The following is a 17,911-nucleotide window of genomic DNA, read 5'->3' as shown; positions in this document are numbered from 1 at the left end:
TTCCAGTTGGCTGCGACCAGCGGTGACTTACAAGTTGGCTGCTGTCGCCTGCGCATCGGCGGGCCGGGAGGCTGAGCAGTACTGTTGAGAGCGGTGTGAGGTGCTTGGTAGCGCGCCGTGGCTGCTTCCACGTCCTTGCTTCACCTCAGGTAAAGGTAAGGAGAGCCACGGAGCCGCGGCAGGATTGGGGTGGCCCGTGGGGAGGGCGACTGTGGCGCCCGGGGCGTCCTGCCAGGTGCGTCTTCTGGACCTGCTCCAGACCATGGATCTAGGGAGCTCGCGGTGGACGTTGGGGATGGCGGGCCCCGGCGTCCGGGCGGGAGTGGACCTCACAGATGAAAGAGAAACCTGAGCCCCTGGGAGGGGAAGCGGCGAGCTGGAAGGATCCCAGGGCTTGCAACTCGCCCCTGCACGCCGCTCACCTATTTAAGTACTTGGAACCCATTAGACCTCAGTGTCCTCAGCTGTTAAATGGGAGAGGGGCGGTGGTAATCCCGCTTGATTTGGGACAGTCCTGTTCTTTGGAGGTCACCGCGCTTCCTGGTTCTTAGAAGGTGCACAGACAGCGCAGGGGCAGCCGCGTCCCACCAGGCTTCGCGGAGGTGATGCCAAAGACAAGAGACAAAGTTTTCCCAGGGCTTACTGCCTTCCAAGGTCCCTGCTAAATGTATTAACTCAAATAATTTCTCACCAAATCAGTGTCATTGTTTTCCCGAATTTACACTTGAGAAAGATTACCTTAGATTTTTAGGTTCAGCAGCCAGGACAAAACTTGACAAATATTTGGTGGGCCCAGGTTTTTTATATGAAGTCTTTTCCAGCCTGTGATCAGCTTCCACAGTTTTACAAGAGAGAGCTTTAGGCTCTGAAGTCAGACGCCCTGGGTTGGAATTCTGGCTCCATCACTTATGAACTGTGTGATCTTGGACAAGTGACTCAACCTTCCTGTTGCTATTTTCCCTTTCTGTAAAACAGGGAAAATGTATAGACATTAAGCTACTATTCTCACTTATGGAAGACCTCAAGATATCTAAAGTATGCCCATTTACACCAATCCTAGAGCTTCTGAATAACTAAAATTCCTTTACCATAATGAAACACAGTTTCTCAAGGAGGACTATTACTGTTGTGAGGATTAAATAAAATAAATGCAATGTAAAGCAGCCAGAAGGACTGACCATGTAGTAAGTGATCAATAAATGTTAGTTATTGTTATTTTTTAAAATCAAGTACAGAGCATTAGGTTTTTTTTTTAATCAAGTATTAGAGCATTGGGGATTGAACAGTAAGTTGGCTCACTATTCATATTGTAGAAATATACTTCCATGTTGCATTTCTTTAAATAGTGAGCTCCTGCCAGAGCCAGTCTCAAAAAATGAGAAGCTGCTGTACTTGTCTGAGTTAGAAAACTTAACAGTTCAACATTGATTGGAAATCAAGCATATGCTGAAATTTTTATGTTAGTTAGAAAATATAATTTAATTTACAAAGCTTTGGTTTGTACGACATTGGGGAAAGTCCATGGCATGTTAAACTGAAGCTGTTGACGGAAGTGAAAACCATATTAATCAAGTAATGCAAGGTTAGACCGTTCTGATACCTGCATTTCTTTAACAAGTGAATTCTGACCTAGTCGTACTACAAAAGTCCAAACAGATTTTTATGGCATTCACTTTACATTACAGGTTAAATGTTTTATTATGTTCCATATTTAAAATAGAACCTATGCCATCTCACTGTGACAGATATTTGAGAATAATTGGAGTTGGATTGGTCAAGACTATGGTGCTGATAGATGGCCTCAAGAAAAGTAACTTGAGACAGCTGCCCTCCCTATGATGGCAGCCACTATCACCACTAGTGATAGCTTCAAAAGCATGGGCATAGAAAACATGAACAAAAAGATTAAAGGAAAAACATGGAGGTGGACATTACTCAGCATTTGGCCATGGGACTGACAAGAGTATAAAATCTTTTATATGAACCTATTATATTCTGATAAGGTTAAGTGGTGCCTGTTCTCTCTGACATGTAAATGTTAGAGTTGGATAATTTCCTGATATAAGGTCAAGATAAGGGAATAAAAGACTGAATTAGTAAAAGGAAGTTCAGAATGGGTTCAGAATGGCATTTAAAACATTTACCTGACATTCTCCACAGTTGGAGATTGCAGGAGGGAAAATTAAGTGTTTTCCTCTCAATTAATGTCAGTACCCTGTTATATTAGGAGAGAGAGCCAAGACCTTGATAACCCATCTCCCCCAACCCTCTTGGTTCTAGAATATATTAATATTTTGAGAAATGCTCAATTATGCCTGTTTACACAGAGGTAGCAGTTTTGATGGCAATGATTATTTCATTATGGACTTAATCTTGATGAAAATAATCCATGCAAGACTTAACTGTTTGGTTAAATACATTGCTGGACATATTTAATCAGAGAGAGCTTTCTGATTTTGTACTTCTTTCTCTTCCTTTCCTACCTCCCACTGCACCACTCTTAAAAAGGCTATTAATAGAATTTTTTAATGTTTTAGTTTTTGTTGTTGTTATTTCTGTTAAAGCTTAAGGGTGGAATAAGTCAATTTGAGAGTAAAATCTGAATTCCATCTGTTTCTGTAGTTCTAGGACCTGGTATATAATAGATGCTTGATAAATATTTAATAGTAGTCCTTCTTGAGAAATGGTGTTTCATTATGGTAAAGGAAGTTTTAGTTATTCAGAAGCTCTAGGATTGGCATAAATGGGCATACTTTAGATATCTTGAGGTCTTCCATAAGTGAGAATGGTAGCTTATTGTCTATACATTTTTCCATTTTTTATTCACTGTGTTCCTACTGAGTGCTAGACGTAAGGAGAATTAATATTGAACAAGCCAGATTTCCTACCCCCCAAAGATTTTACAGTTAAACGGGAGAAGATAACAAGTGAATAATTACAGTACAGAGTTGCTGTCAGAAAATATTGGAGGGGGAACTAACCCAGGTTCAGGGGAATCCAGGAAAGATAAGTGGAAATTAGGTAATGAAAATATGCCACATTATAAAAGGGCCTGTAAGCTATAGTAAGGAGCTTGAACTTTATACTGATCAGTATGAATTACTAAGTCAAGTACCTTAAAGTTGCAGATTCTCATCTCTTCTAGGTAGCTAGCTTTCTAGGTAACTTTCCGTGCACTGGATTTGCCCAGTGATAATGTTTGCTTATGATAATAATAACTTTCTGTTTCACCTTTGATTTCTATCAAAAAGTTTTGCATAAATACTCTTATCTGCCAACCACAGGAACCTAGCAGGTGACCTTTGGGTTTAAAGAATATGTTTAATCATAGTGATCCCTGTAATAGATAAATTAAATCTCTTTTACAAGCCTTCTGCAAGAACTTCTGCTTGTTTGTGGCATACTCTTGAATAAAGTTATTGTACTGGCTATCAAGTTGACAGCCTCTTGAATGGAAATTAGGTATATTCTTGACTGAGAGACTTTTTGAATGAGCTCATCAACTTTTCATCCATGGATTGGATCTATACTTATTATATATTTTGCATCACTTACATAGATCCTAAAAGTTATATTGAATTTTCTTTGTATACTTTCCCATGTTTCTACATAATTTTAGTATTTATAAATTTTAATGGCTTATATGCTCTAATTAGTGGTATTTAAATATTGGCTACAACCTTAATTTATTTCTGTCACTTTAATTTTTAGATCAGTTAGTTCTGATCTCTGGCTAGACAACAGAATAATTAGTGAGACTATTTTAAAGGACCTACATTTCTGAGGCCCATTCCAGAACAAAGCCACTGAATTAGACTATTTGGCACTGGGCCCTAAAATCTAACACCTAAAAGCAGCGACAACTAGTACAAAGCATAAAAAGGTGATTCTGATGTGTGCATCCATAGTTGACAACTGCAGCCTTATTCCCATAGAGGGTGATTTCATTTAGATTAGGAGATTTCATTTAGATGTTTTCTTGACCTCCTTTCCAGCAATTTGATGGTTCTGTAATGGGCCACTTTACCCCTAAAACTCTTTTCTTCTTTAGCCTTTTACTGAAGATGGAAGGAACAGAGATAGAATAGTGAAAAGTAGGAATTATGCTAAGAAATTGGTGCCCTGGCACCAAAAGAAGACAAAGACCAAGTAATTCTTGTTTTGAGACAATAACATATCAACAAAATAAGGGCCTACTATGTGCCAGGCTGTGTTCTAGGTGGTGGAGTTATAGTGGTGAATAAGAAAAAGACCTCTATGCTATTAGTTAGGAATGAGGTGGTCAAAGAGTAGAATCATACACCTATAAATAAGTTATTATATTGTCAGATAATGATAAGCACTATGAAGAAAATAACGATGTAATAGTAACTTAAGAAGGCTTTATGAAGGATAGGAGGTTTAAACTGAAATTGGCATTACATTGTTATTAGTGATGCTAAGATTTGGATCTAGCTGTATCAAAGACCACAAGTCAGCGATAAGCTAGCCTGTTTGAGGGACAGAAAGAAAACCAGTGTAGAATACTGTAGACAATGAGGTATGATGGTGTTAAAAGGAACCTATTCTTATTAAGGGCAATTCCAAGCCTTTTGACTTGAGAACTTGGGCTCAATTGCCATTTTAATAGTAAATTGTTAAAATGAGGAATACTGTGACAAATTGAGGGAAGCCAGGGGAGGCAAGAGATTCCCTTTAGGCTTGAAGCTTTAAGTAGGCTTCTGGATCTGGGATTTTTGAGCTCATTGAAACAAAGAGGACTGGAGGTAAATGTTTGAGAGTTAACAGCGTGTATATATATATATATATATATATATATACACACACACACACACATATATGAGATACAATCGCTTCCCCCTCCTCCTGTCTTCTCTTCTACTTTTTGTATGAGTGATTTTAATTGTAAAAAATATGTAATTCTCACCTCTGGCTATGGGTTATTCATCTTGGGAGCAATTAGAAAAAAACTATGCCCGGGTCCTACTCTCAGAGATTATGATTAGTTGATTTGGGGTGAGGGTAGCTATCTTTTATAGCTGTGGTAGGTTATTATATTGTGAAACCAGATTCGAGACCCACTGGCCTATTGCCTCAAACTGTGGTATTTGCTGATGCTAATCTTGGTCTCCATAACAGAGAGAAGTAATGGAAGGCCTGTCTGATGTTGCTTCTTTTGCAACTAAACTTAAAAACACTCTCATCCAGTACCATAGCATTGAAGAAGATAAGTGGCGAGTTGCTAAGAAAACGGTAAATTAGTTCAATTACTTATATTTGGGGTATATCTTCTATCTAATGAATTGGTTGATGACTTTTAAAATTAAATGGAACAATATGGACAAAGACCATACTTTGGATGGATATGCAAGAAAAATAATTGAGCTAATAAAGTTGATAGTCTAATGTCACACAGAGGAAGAAATGCATCAGTGGTAATCCTATACTGCTTTCATTAGCTCTTTGGATATTAGACAAGAGAATAGGCTCATGGCAACTAGAACCTAAAGAATGGCCTCTTAAGTCAGCAAATAAAATGTATCATTATTCATTTAAGAAAGTGTAGTACTTGAGAGTTTGGAATAGTTTCAGGTATATCAAAAAGCCTATGAAGGTAGCTAGTTAGTATTCCTTTTTACTAATGTGACTTGCCCAAACTATTACATAGGTGACTTGAGTGTTGCTAGAACTAATTCTAGAACCCAGGACACTTCTAGTTAAGTGCTCTAGCTATTCTGATATTCAGAATTACTTGGGAAATGATGAGGAAAAAATGTAGGGACAAATTCATGGTAACACTGTCTTAATAAATGTGAATTGTTTAATTTTTTAAAAGTTATGAACAATGTCAGAATGAAATAGTGTTCCTAGTGTTAGAGTCTGAATGCATCAGTAATGGTAAATAGATAAGTTTGGACTAAGATAGTGCCATCATTGAATCTTACAGTTTGGATATCATTAAATACTACTGAAAATATTCTTTGGAGGTCTGTAATTTAAGTACAATGTGAAGAACTTTAGGATACAGAAGAAATTCAAATACAAATCCTTTTATGGTATAGATGACTTTTATGTATTCTGAAAATGTACTGGTTTTATTTTAATGCAAAGACAAATTCTATAGACTTATAAAATTATCAGTTTTGTGTCTAGGGTTCCACCTATGCAATTATTACCATATAATGTTTTTATTTTTCTAGAAAGATGTAACTGTTTGGAGAAAACCCTCAGAAGAATTTAATGGATATCTGTAAGTAACTTTTTATAGACTTACATAGCTCTTAAGACATTTCAAAACTTATATCCATTGTCACTAAGTAGTCATTGCTAGTAAGATTTAGCTTTTTAAGGGTTAACTTTTTTTTTTTTTTTTTTTTTTTTTGAGACAGAGTCTCACTCTGTCACCCAGGCTGGAGTGCGGTGGCACAATCTCAGCTCGCTGCAACCTCTGCCTCCCGGGTTCAAGCGATTCTTCTGCCTCAGCCTCCTGAGTAGCTCGGATTACAGGCACCTGCCACTGTGCCTGGCTAACTTTTTTTGTAGTTTTTAGTAGAGATGGGGTTTCACTATCTCGGCTAGGCTGGTCTTGAGCTCCTGACATCCCGCCTTGGTTTCCCAAATTGCTGGGATTGCAGGCATGAGCCACCACACCTGGTGATTTTTTTTTAACTTTCCGGAAGGCAAATTGGGCTTATGAATTCAGAGCCTTAAAAATGTCCGTGTCCTTTGTAGACTGAGTTGGTGGTGAGGAGGTCATAAATAATGATATAAAATGACTGCTAAAATCTGAATTTCTTAGCATTGTATACATGACCCTTCTAATATTCTACATTTACTCAGTGCTGTAGAACATTTTATCTTAGGAACTTATCTTGAAGAATGTATCAGAAAGATAACAGTGATTTAAGTACTTGCTCTTCTATCACAGCATTATTTATAATATTAAAAATTATAAACCTGAATAATCAATAGGAGACAATTCAATAGGAAACATTTGTGATAGAATATGCTATAGCCTTTAAAAACCACATTTTTGAATATTATTTAATAACATAAGAAAATAATATATTGTTTTTTAAAGCTTGTAGAGACAACTGCCTTGCATACTTGGAGTAGAATGTTCACATCCTTAAGACTCAGCCATTTTTCAAAATAAAACTGCTGGACCCTGTTAGTATATACAGAATGTTCTGAAGTGTAATGCCAAAGATAACATTTCCAGAAAGATGAATTTTACAATATTTATGATGAGGACAGGGAAATTGGAGTTGGATTAAGCATTGTAAACAAGTATGGAAGTTAATTCTTTAAATTAGTAATTCCCAGTGAGGGTTGAAAATATCAAGAGTGCCAAGGGAGCTTTATGCTTGGAGATCTGAAAATACTTCATAGAGAACTAATGTTTGAGCTAACACTTAAGGGAAGAATAAGTATTTCTTAAGGAATGAAAGAGTTCATGTTCTAGGCAGAAGGAATTGCATGTCTACTGCATAAACACATATGAGAAACACTGGTTTTTCTTTTTCAGAGTCTTAAAGGGATATGTGATCAAAAGAGGTAGGACCTGATGTGTTGAGTTGGACACAAAGTGCTGTAACTGAGGCCGCAGCACAGAAGTCAAAAAGGGCAAATGCATGTGAAAGATTTAATGATAGCGATGGTGGTGGCAATGATAACCAACATTTATTGAGAGCCAAATATTGTTCTAAGTACTTTACATTTAGGAAATCGTCCTGATAAAACCGTAGTGACTGATAAGTTCTGACTATGGAAATGGGGTTAAGAGAAGAAGAGCCATAGTTGAATCTAAGATTTTCTAATTTGACTAGATTAATTTGTTTTACCTCCTTCTACCCCAAGTTAAAGAATACAAGATGAGAGAGCAGATTTACGGTGGGGGAGATAATATAAGTTTGGCTTGAGTTATAAAATGATTAAATAGCTTCACATGCTTTTTAAAAAAAAAGGTACTGATAGAGCTGAAGCTAGTTTCTTATTTCATCTCCTTTCTTTCATCTCCAGAAGTAACTGCTGTCCTGAAGTTATGTGTGTTGTTCCTGTTTCATACTTTGACCATATATTTATATATCCATAAACAATGAAAAGCATTATTTGGTGTGTTTTTTATATTCATGTGTATGTCTTTGTATGTACATATTTTATTTAGTAATTTGCCTTTTTTATTAAATATTATGTTCTCAGGATTTAGCCATGTTGTCATATGTAAATCCATTATTTTCCCTCTATGTGAATATACCACAATGTTTTTATCTATGTTTGTAGATTCACCTATTGATAGATTTTTAGGCTGTTGTCAATTTTTCTCTATAAAATACAATGCGATAGTAAACCTCTTCGTATATATCTCTTTGTGCACACGTGTAATTTTCTTTGGGTCTTAGGGATGTATATCTTCCAACCTTACTAGACATTACCAACTTGCTCTCTAAAGTAGCAGTTTCAGGATTCTCATCCCCCTCCATTCACTACTTACGAGTTTTTAATCTCTGTCAGTCTGAGAGGTATTAATCAGATTGTTCTTGTTAGTATTTACTTGATTACTAGTGAAGTTGAAATCTTTTGTATATTTCTTGACATTTCAGGTCAGTCTTACCATGTCCTTTGCACATCTTTTCTTTGGATTTTCTTTTTCTCATTGGTTTATAGGAGTTATTCATATATCCTGTATAATAATTCTGTTTATATGTGTTACACTACCTTCTCCCAGTGTGTGGCTAGTTTTAAAAAATGACTTATTTTTTCTTGTGTGGTATGCATGTTTTTAATTTTAATTGATCTTTTGTATTATTTGTGTTTTTCTGTGTTTTACATATTCAAGAAATCCCCCTGTACTCTGAGGTCACAAAAATGGTATCTTGTATATTTTTCTCAAAATTTTAAAGTTTTTCATTTTATGTGTTTTTTTGTTTGTTTGAGATGGAGTTTCGCTGTGTCGCCAGGCTGGAGTGCAGTGACGCAATCTCAGCTCACTGCAGCCTCCGACTACCTGGTTCAAGCTATTCTCCTGCCTCAGCCTCCGAAGCAGCTGGGACTATAGGCATGCGCCACCACACCCAGCTAATTTTTGTATTTTTAGTAGAGACGGGGTTTCACCATGTTGGCCAGGATGGTCTCAATCTCCTGACCTCGTGGTCCGCCCACCTCGGCCTCCCAAAGTGCTGGGATTACAGGCATGAGCCACCGCGCCTGGCCCATTTTACATGTTTTACACAGATATTTAATTTATCTGGAATTAATTATTATGAGTGGTAGAAATAGGAATCTAAGTTTTATTTTCTCCATAAGGATAACTATTGAATCTAGGCACACCATTTATGGAATTGTACATTTTTCCCCACTGATAAGTGATGCTGCCTTTGAAATATGTCAAGTTCTGACATATTTATGAGTCAGTTCCTTGGTGTTCTGTTCTATTGGCCTATTTCTCTGTTCCTAATAAAAAGTTTTTAAAAGTCAGGGTAAAAATATTCATGTACTAGTATGTCAGAGGATAACTGAGGAAAGAATATAAAAATAAATGGAAACCTTATGGCATTCTATAAACTGTTTTTGGCTATGTTATTACATGAAGGGACTTTATTATCTTCATTATGACACATAGTATAGCCCTCAGTTCTCTTATTAGATTTGAGGACGAAGGGTACATGCTGATAACAGTAACCGGTAGAATGTAATTTATCAGAAAAGTTATTGGGATTTATTCCCTTTAGAAAAAAAAAACCCTTCATTATTATTATTTTTTTTGAGATTTCACTCAAAAATTCATTTGAATTTCACTCTTGTTGCCCAGGCTGGAGTGCAATGGCGTGATCTCGGCTCACCTCAACCTCCGCCTCCCAGGTTCAAACGATTCTCCTGCCTCAGCCTCCCAAGTAGCTGGGATTACTGGCAGGAGCCACCATGCCTGGATAATTTTGTATTTTTAGTACAGACTGGGTTTCTGCATCTTGATCAGCCTGGTCTGAAACTCCCTACCTCAGGTGATCTGCCCGCCTTGGCCTCCCAAAGTGCTGGGATTACAGGCATGAGCCACCATGCCTGGCCCACCCTTCATTAATTTTTATTCTTTTATTTTTATTTTATTTTTTGAGATGGAATCTCACTCCGTCGCCTAGGCTGGAGTGCAGTGGCATGATCTTGGCTCACTGCAACCTCCACCTCCGGGGTTCAAGTGATTCTCCTGCCTCAGCCTCCCAACTAGCTGGGACTACAGGCGCATGCCACCATGCCTGGCTAATTTTTGTAATTTTAGTAGAGACAGGTTTTTGCCACGTTGGCCACGCTGGTCTTGAACTCCTGACGTCAAGTGATCCACTCGCCTCAGCCTCCCAGAATGCTGGGATTACAGACATGAGCCACCCTACCCGGCCTAATTTTTATCCTTACTTTCAAAGTTAGCTATGCACTATAAGGGTGTGCTGAAATTTTTTTATTGTAACAGCAGTTGACTTAAACTTTTTTTCTCCAGCTACAAAGCCCAAGGTGTTATAGATGACCTTGTCAATAGTATAATAGACCATATACGCCCAGGGCCTTGTCGTTTGGATTGGGACAGCTTGATGACTTCTTTGGATATTCTGGAGAACTTTGAAGAGGTATCTATTTAGAAACATTACTTTAGACTGTGTGTATGTGCATGAGGGAGGGCATGAGTGAGCCAGAGCATGTGAGCATGAGCATTTGTACACACTTATATTCATTGCTTTGAGAATAGCAGTCACGACAAAGATATCACAGGGGAGTCCCATGCTGCCTCTTAAAAAGTTTGTGTTTCCTCATACTAATTAATGAGTGTTAGACTGAGTTTGTTTTCCACAGTAGCTATACCCTTGCTGCTTAAAACTATATTCAGCATCCTTCATTGTAAAACTTTAGTTAAGATTCTGAAATCTAAAATTCTGAAAACACCACCATCATATTTAGGTTTCTAGGTGAATGTGTGCAGCTTTTCCATTAATACTAAGCCAACATCAATGACCAAAGATAAAAATGCCACCTTAGATATTCTAAAATTATATAGCCAAAATGACCTGCCCTGTTTCTATTTTTATTAATTCATTGCTTAATGTTTGAGTTTTTTAATTAAAATGTTTGATGTTGTAGTCAAAGTATTTGTGGATTTGATCTTAAACACTGAAACAGTCTACATCCCTAATTCCATTTGGAATGTTACATAGAATAAGACAACTGCATTTAATTAGATATTTGGATACTGGATAACTTGTACCTCTGTATTTTGATTATATATCTTCTTCATGGCCATCCAATAGCAGTGAGATTTAGAATAGAGATCTAGACCTGTCAGAATCAGTGTAAGAATTATTATAATTATGAAACATTTTAAATAAATATTAGTTTCTTTCCAGAGATAAGTTTATGATATATGAAGCTATGTATGTTTCCTATAGTAGTAACACTTGTCTTACCTCTTCTTTTTCAGAATTGCTGTGTGATGCGTTACACTACTGCTGGTCAGCTTTGGAATATAATTTCCCCAAGAGAATTTGTTGATTTCTCCTATACTGTGGGCTATAAAGAAGGGCTTTTATCTTGTGGTAATAATCTCAACATGTTATGCTTTTTTTCAGTATGGTTTAAATATTTGTGTTTTCTTGGCTGGATGTTTCTTTCCTTGTGAGATATATTTTCAACTCTGACTCTGTAATCACTAACATTTTTTGCAAGTGCTAAACTCTAGGTAGTAAAATAGCAATATCAAAAGAGTTTTGAAACCCTTCTGATAAGTTTTTGTTCCCAGTTACACAGTATCCTCTAGGTCAGAGGTAGCAAATGTGGATCACATGACTGCCTCTAAGAAAGGGTTCTAGTAAATGGATTTTCTTCTAAGCCACTCTCAGAAAACAGTTTCTTGGTCATACACATAGAAGTACTAGATTTGGTGTGTCTTAGAATATTCTTCCTTCCTTGAGCTGTGTTGTATTTTTCTTTTCAAGATTAAAAATACTGCCACTGGAAGGCTCCTGTTTTCTAAAACGTACCTATAGGTAAATTAATATTATTTTGTATATAGTATATACTTAAGTTAGCAGTTGTAAGTAAACATCTACTTGTTTATTCTTAACTAGCCAGTACCAAACTATAATATGGTAGTCGCTGTGGGGAATAGTTACGGTACCATGGATTTGATTATTGGCACCTCAAGGCCTGGGTACTGCAACCAAGATTTGTAGCTTCCAAGGAGTACTAAGATGATATGATGTCATGTATTCTGAAAGGATTAAAAGTTTCCCCATTACCTATCTGCCAACCTCTTGTCAGAATTCTCCTTGGTAAGTCTCTTTTTCACTCTGCCATGGTCACTTTGGGATTTAATTTTCATCTATATGGATAAGAATAAATATTTAAATAAGAATTCTGGTAATATCTTAAAATGAGAGTTTTATGTCAGTTATTGCTATTAATAGTGCCATTTTAAAAATTGCCTTATAGGAATAAGTCTTGACTGGGATGAAAAGAGACCAGAATTTGTTCGAGGATATAACCATCCCTGTGGTTGGTTTTGTGTTCCACTTAAGGACAACCCAAACCAGAGTCTTTTGACAGGATATATTCAGACAGATCTGCGTGGGATGATTCCTCAGTCTGCGGTAGATACAGCCATGGCAAGCACTTTAACCAACTTCTATGGTGATTTACGAAAAGCTTTATGAGAGGCAAAATACATTCAAACTTGTAGTACTACAGATAACTCTCTCAGCTACATGGCCTGTAAAAATCATTGATTCCACTTTTCTGCATAGCCGGTAGAAAAATTTGAAATGTTTTTGGTTCACTAGTACAATGTTTGGTTTTATTCCTAAAGTAAATAGCTATGTAAGAGAGGGCATTTTCACTTTTTTTTTTTTTTTTAATTTTGAGACAGGTTCTCACTCTGTTGCCCATGCTGGAGGGCAGTGGTATGATCACAGCTCACTGCAGCTTTGATCTGACCGCTCAAGGGGTTATTCTACCTCAGCCTCCTGAATAGCTGGGAATACAGGTGCACGCCACTATGCATGGCTAATTTTTGTTTAATTTTTTGTAGAGATGTGGTCACACTGTGTTGCCCAGGCTGGTCTTGAACTCCTGGCCTCAAGTCATTCCCCACCTTAGCCTCCCAAAGTGTTGGGATTATAAGCGTGAGCCACCATGCCTGGCCCCAGTTTAAAATGTGGAATTCAGTTGGTGTCCAAGACTTATCTTGAGACTCTTAAAAGCATCAGTCTGTAACTAGAACAAATACAGTCTTAGATTTACCCAAGTGCCTAGATATCATTTTATAATGATTAGAATTGAGTATTGTGGGTCCCCTAATTCTGTGGGTGCCTTAAGTGAGAATTTCTAAATGATTTTCACATTCTAAATGACTTTGGGTTTTGAACTCTCCATCTAGTTTACTTCTAAAATGGGAACTTGAGGCAATTCAGGTGTCCAGGCAAATCTTTGTATATATTTTTTTGTGTACATGCACACATCTCGAAATCCATTTCCGTGTTTAATGTTAGTTGTTTATGTGTTAGTATTCCTGTGTCTACTGTTTTGTTGTTGTTAATATGGGTAAAGTGAGCCCTGAAATACATGCTAAACAAGACATGAAATGCAGAAAGGTATATAGTGTTTCAAGTGCATGGTAGTTTGATCTGTGTTTTACTTTATTGTGTTTTCTTGAGTGTAAAGAAAGAATAAATCAAAGTTCTTCATACCCATTTTGACAAAGTGGAACAGTGAAGCTGTTTTTTGCTTTTGTTTTTATTTATTTTTTGCCACTGGTGATGATAGATTTCAAAAAACAAAAGGTGGCAGCAGCACAATGTTCATGGTGAATTATCTCATAGTATCTAGATTGATCAAGATCTGACAGAAGGAATGCACAAAGGATTCTATATTCTTAATGATTTATTAATTACCAGGATCCTTTTCTAAATTGAATGTACTTTTGAATTACTAGGTTTCTTCTTTTTTTTTGTTCTGCAATAGTGAAAGAAAACTCAGTAGTTTAGTTTCAGTTTCTCATGGAAATTGGTAAATGTTAGTTTTGACTTCATCTATTTTTTATTTGTTTTTATTAGCGTAGAGTAGGAAGTCTCATATTCTACTGTTCTATCTAGGATGGTGAAATTCCAAAGGTGCCTAACTTGAGTAAGGGATTTGTGACAAGATAGTACACATTACTATAAGGGCTATTATTTCCTGAACTGGATGTCCCTAAAAGCAAATAAACTGCCCACTATCTCTACTCTAGTGCTCTCTTTGTCCTTATCAACATATACCTCCAATAAGTAATTACATAATTCACTGTTAAACATGGACCCACTCTAGGTAAAATTACCCTCATGGAAACATTTTCATTGTGAGAATGATAAATTTAAAAATTATGTTTGAATCACCTAAAATGTATGTGCAGCTTCTAGATGGCCCCTTAGATCTGCTGGGCTCTAGCTGTGTACTTTAAAAAAACAAAAACAGCTTTATTGATATATAATTTACATATTATGTAATTTACCCACTTTTAAGTATCTAATTCAGTGATTTTTTTTTAATACATATGTAGAACTATGCAGCCATCAGCACAATCTGGATTTAGAACGTTTCCATCATTCCAAAAGATTCCTTTTGTCTTTTTTGCAGACCCATACCTAACACAAATCTAAAGTTTATCACTGTTGCCAGGATAATTACAGCAGGTTATGTTTGGTTTCATTTTTAAGAGTGGAGGTGTTCATGATTCTAAGCTCAGGAATCTTGTGATCATGTATTAAATATGTTATCTCATACTATAATGATAAAAAAGCTTAATGATGTGGGTTGGGATGGATATTAACATAAATAATTGAGTCCGCTGCTTCTATAGCAATGCTGTAGGATAGAACAATAATGTAAGTGATATATGTAATTAAAAAATTCTAGAAGCCACATTAAAAAATAAAAATAAACAGCTGAAGTTAATTTTAACATTTTATTTAACTCAATACATCCAAAATGTTATCATTTTAACATGTAATTGATGTAAAGATTTATTCTGATAGTTTGTACTATTTCTTGTACTAATTTTTTGAAATCTGGGATGCATTTTACAAATTTGGGCAAGCCACATTTTAAGTGCTCATTAGCCACATGAGGCCAGTGGATACTGTATTGAATAGCACAGTCCTATAGCATATTTATTAATTTGTCTTGTAGTAAGATGAAATAGACAATAATATGGAATAATATCTTAAATGGAAATCTTTGTTAGTCTCTAGAGCCTTCATTGCTTGATAAATAGGACATCTAAACTTTAGATATAAATCAGTTGTCAATGAGATAAAATTATTGCCAGCAAATATTTTCCTTCAAAGATAAGTAACTTTTGATATGGCAGTTGGTGAAATGAAAGAATATAATCTGCCTTCTTGTTAAATGGTTGACTATTCTGTAGCTTGTAGGTAGTATGTATTAGAAACTTGTGTATATGGGAAATATTTGGCATAATACTGTTTTCAGTATATAGTAGCTATTTTTTAAGGAAATTAGTTTCATACAAGAAAAAGATTATTATAAAAGTGATACTTTTGCATGAAATATTAGTTTGTGTTGATAACTCTTAGTTAACCCTTAAAGTTTAAAACAGTACTCAAAAAAAAATAATGAGAATCTAGTATTCTGTAGTTAACTAATCTATAAGATAAATTGCTAAAGTACTAGGGAGCTTGTAAATCTTAAAAATCTTTTTATTTCAGTGTTCATTCAGGTTGGATATATTTGAAATTGTAGATTTCTATCTGTACAATATCTCCTGGTTAATAGAATTTTTTTCCTTCCCCTCCCTTCTCTCTCCTCCTCCTTTTCTAACCAAAGGGCATTTTATCAACAATCATGCTGAATTCAATTAATATCTCAAGCTAAAAAACTATGTAATTGAGGTTGTATCTGGAGAAGATGGGAAAACATTGTATAATTTAAGCCCTTAATTGTCTGTTGAGCTTTTAGGGCTGAGTAATTGCCTTTCATACAAATAAAAGCTTTACCTCTTTTCTCAAGAGTGTACCACCGTCCTTAGAATCAGGTGTTTTAAATCCAGTTTCTTTTAATTAAATGGGACTGTAGTGATCCCTACCCTGTAGAGAAATCAACAGAACTAGAGAAGCTAAGGGCTTGATCAGGTTTCCCCTAGAACCTGTGTTGCCTGCCTGCTGTATCTTCCATGTCTTTCTCATTCAACTTCTAGAAGTAGAGAAGGTTGGGACTTGAGTGTAGAAGAAACATCAGAATAATTTCAAAAAACAGGAAGTTGGAACTATAATTTTTAAATTATTGTATTGTTTTTTACAGATTTTACATGTATAGTTAAATATTAAAATTCATCTCTTGCAGTTCAATAAAAGCTATAGTATAGATTTTATTTTTAAGAAGTTTAATTCTTTTGTGAACCAATATGTAAAACTAGAATATTTATTAAACTAATAATATGTATTAGTATCAATAAAATATGTATTTATTTTTAAATTGGTATGAAACAAAATAAAAATTTGTAGACACTCTTAAAATTGGTCATTGATATTATCTTTGTAATTTAACATTAAGTACTATTTAGTTTCATATGCCTGAATTTAAAGTATGTAATTTAACTTCCTGAATTCTTACAAAAGGAAAATATAAACCTGGAAAGTCAAATTAACAACACACATGCTGATCTCTCCTGCCAGTGTCTCATATAATATTAGCTATTATACAATACTGCTGAATCTTCATTTGCTATTACATATTCAGAACAAATAATATATTCTGCCTTTGTAAATTATGGACAGGATTTATTGTACACATGTTGAAATAATTGTGTTACCTTGATTAGGAATTATGATATTTTGTTTGGAATTGAAAAAAACTAAAAGTGATTACAAGGACACCCACGATCTATGTTATAAGAAGGCAGTTAGGGATGCTGTCTGTGGTAAGTATGTAATAGAAAATATGACTGTGAAGCAGGGAGTTACTTTCCTCATTTAATAAAACATCTGGTACTATGGTTTGAATATTTGTGTTCCCCTAAAACGCAGATGTTAAAATCCTAACCTCTAAGATAATGGTTTTAAAAGCTTTGAGAGTTGATTAGGTAACCCTAATGAATGTGATTAGTACCTTTATAGAAGAGGCCCAAGTGAGATGCTTCGGTCCTTCTGCCATATGAGGACACAGCAAGAAGGCATCCTCTGTGAGGAAGCAGGCACTCATAGATACCAAACCTGCAGGACTGTTCTTGGACTTGTGCCAGAAATGTCAGAAATAAATTGTGATAAGCCACCCAGTTTATGGTATTTTATTATAGCAGCCTGAATGGTAGTGAGAGCACTGGACTAGGAGCTGGGCAACCCTGGTCTATTCCTTCTTCAGCCACTGTGACCTTAGGTAAGCCATTACCTCTCTTGGGCATAATAGCTCTCTTTAATAAAGTGAGCTTATTGGATTAAATGATTACTAATATCCTCTTTTAACTCTAGTGATTTTATAATTTTACTCAACAGAAAATATGTGAGCACTCAGTGTTAAAAAAAGGCTATGAAACTCAAAGTATAATTTTATCTGAGAGAATGGGAAAACACTCAAGGAGTGATTCAACTGCACATTTCAGGTGTAAGAAAAATGTCCATGGTGTCTCTCTTGAATTGTGGTAACATTTGAAATCACAGAATGCAAAGTTTTGGTGGGTTCTTAAATGATTTATTATCATATTCTACATGCAAACTGCTTTACATTTCCCAGCAGCAAGATATAGGCTTCTTTGGGCATGTTCTGACATGTCTGTCTGAGTGAACTTACACCAAGTAACATTGGCCCTCAGGTCAAATTTCTACAATTAGTCTTCCAACACCCATTTTTTATAATGTCACGTACTCTTCAAGTTCCTAGAAAA

The 17,911-nt window shown here is 35.8% G+C and overlaps 1 protein-coding gene and 1 long non-coding RNA gene across 6 annotated transcripts in view; one reads left to right on the top strand and one right to left on the bottom strand.

Annotated features, from left to right (window-relative positions):
* Window positions 1-331, bottom strand: part of LOC117980345 (uncharacterized) — a 210,739-nt gene extending 210,408 nt beyond the window's left edge. The window contains exon 1 of the long non-coding RNA XR_010112216.1: window positions 32-331. This is a non-coding gene — a long non-coding RNA (uncharacterized LOC117980345). The remainder of the gene's footprint in view (window positions 1-31) is intronic.
* On the top strand, window positions 11-16,052 carry STARD4 (StAR related lipid transfer domain containing 4). 5 transcript variants are annotated; one of them, XM_008952100.5, is made up of 6 exons: window positions 11-149; window positions 5,140-5,253; window positions 6,201-6,250; window positions 10,490-10,616; window positions 11,462-11,576; window positions 12,472-16,052. In XM_008952100.5, exons 2-6 carry the CDS (start codon window positions 5,149-5,151, stop codon window positions 12,690-12,692), a joined length of 618 nt encoding a protein of 205 aa, XP_008950348.1. In that variant the 5' UTR covers window positions 11-149; window positions 5,140-5,148; the 3' UTR covers window positions 12,693-16,052. The 5 variants fall into 5 exon arrangements, with proteins under 5 accessions (XP_008950348.1, XP_063460661.1, XP_003826796.1 ...); XM_003826748.4 differs by having other exon boundaries at window positions 17-155; XM_014344979.4 differs by lacking the exon at window positions 5,140-5,253 and having other exon boundaries at window positions 63-155.
* The last annotated feature ends 1,859 nt before the right edge of the window (window positions 16,053-17,911 follow it).

Source organism: Pan paniscus, chromosome 4, assembly GCF_029289425.2.
Source record: "Pan paniscus chromosome 4, NHGRI_mPanPan1-v2.0_pri, whole genome shotgun sequence".
Lineage (NCBI taxonomy): Eukaryota > Metazoa > Chordata > Mammalia > Primates > Hominidae > Pan > Pan paniscus.
This window is presented reverse-complemented; position numbering and strand designations above follow the sequence as displayed.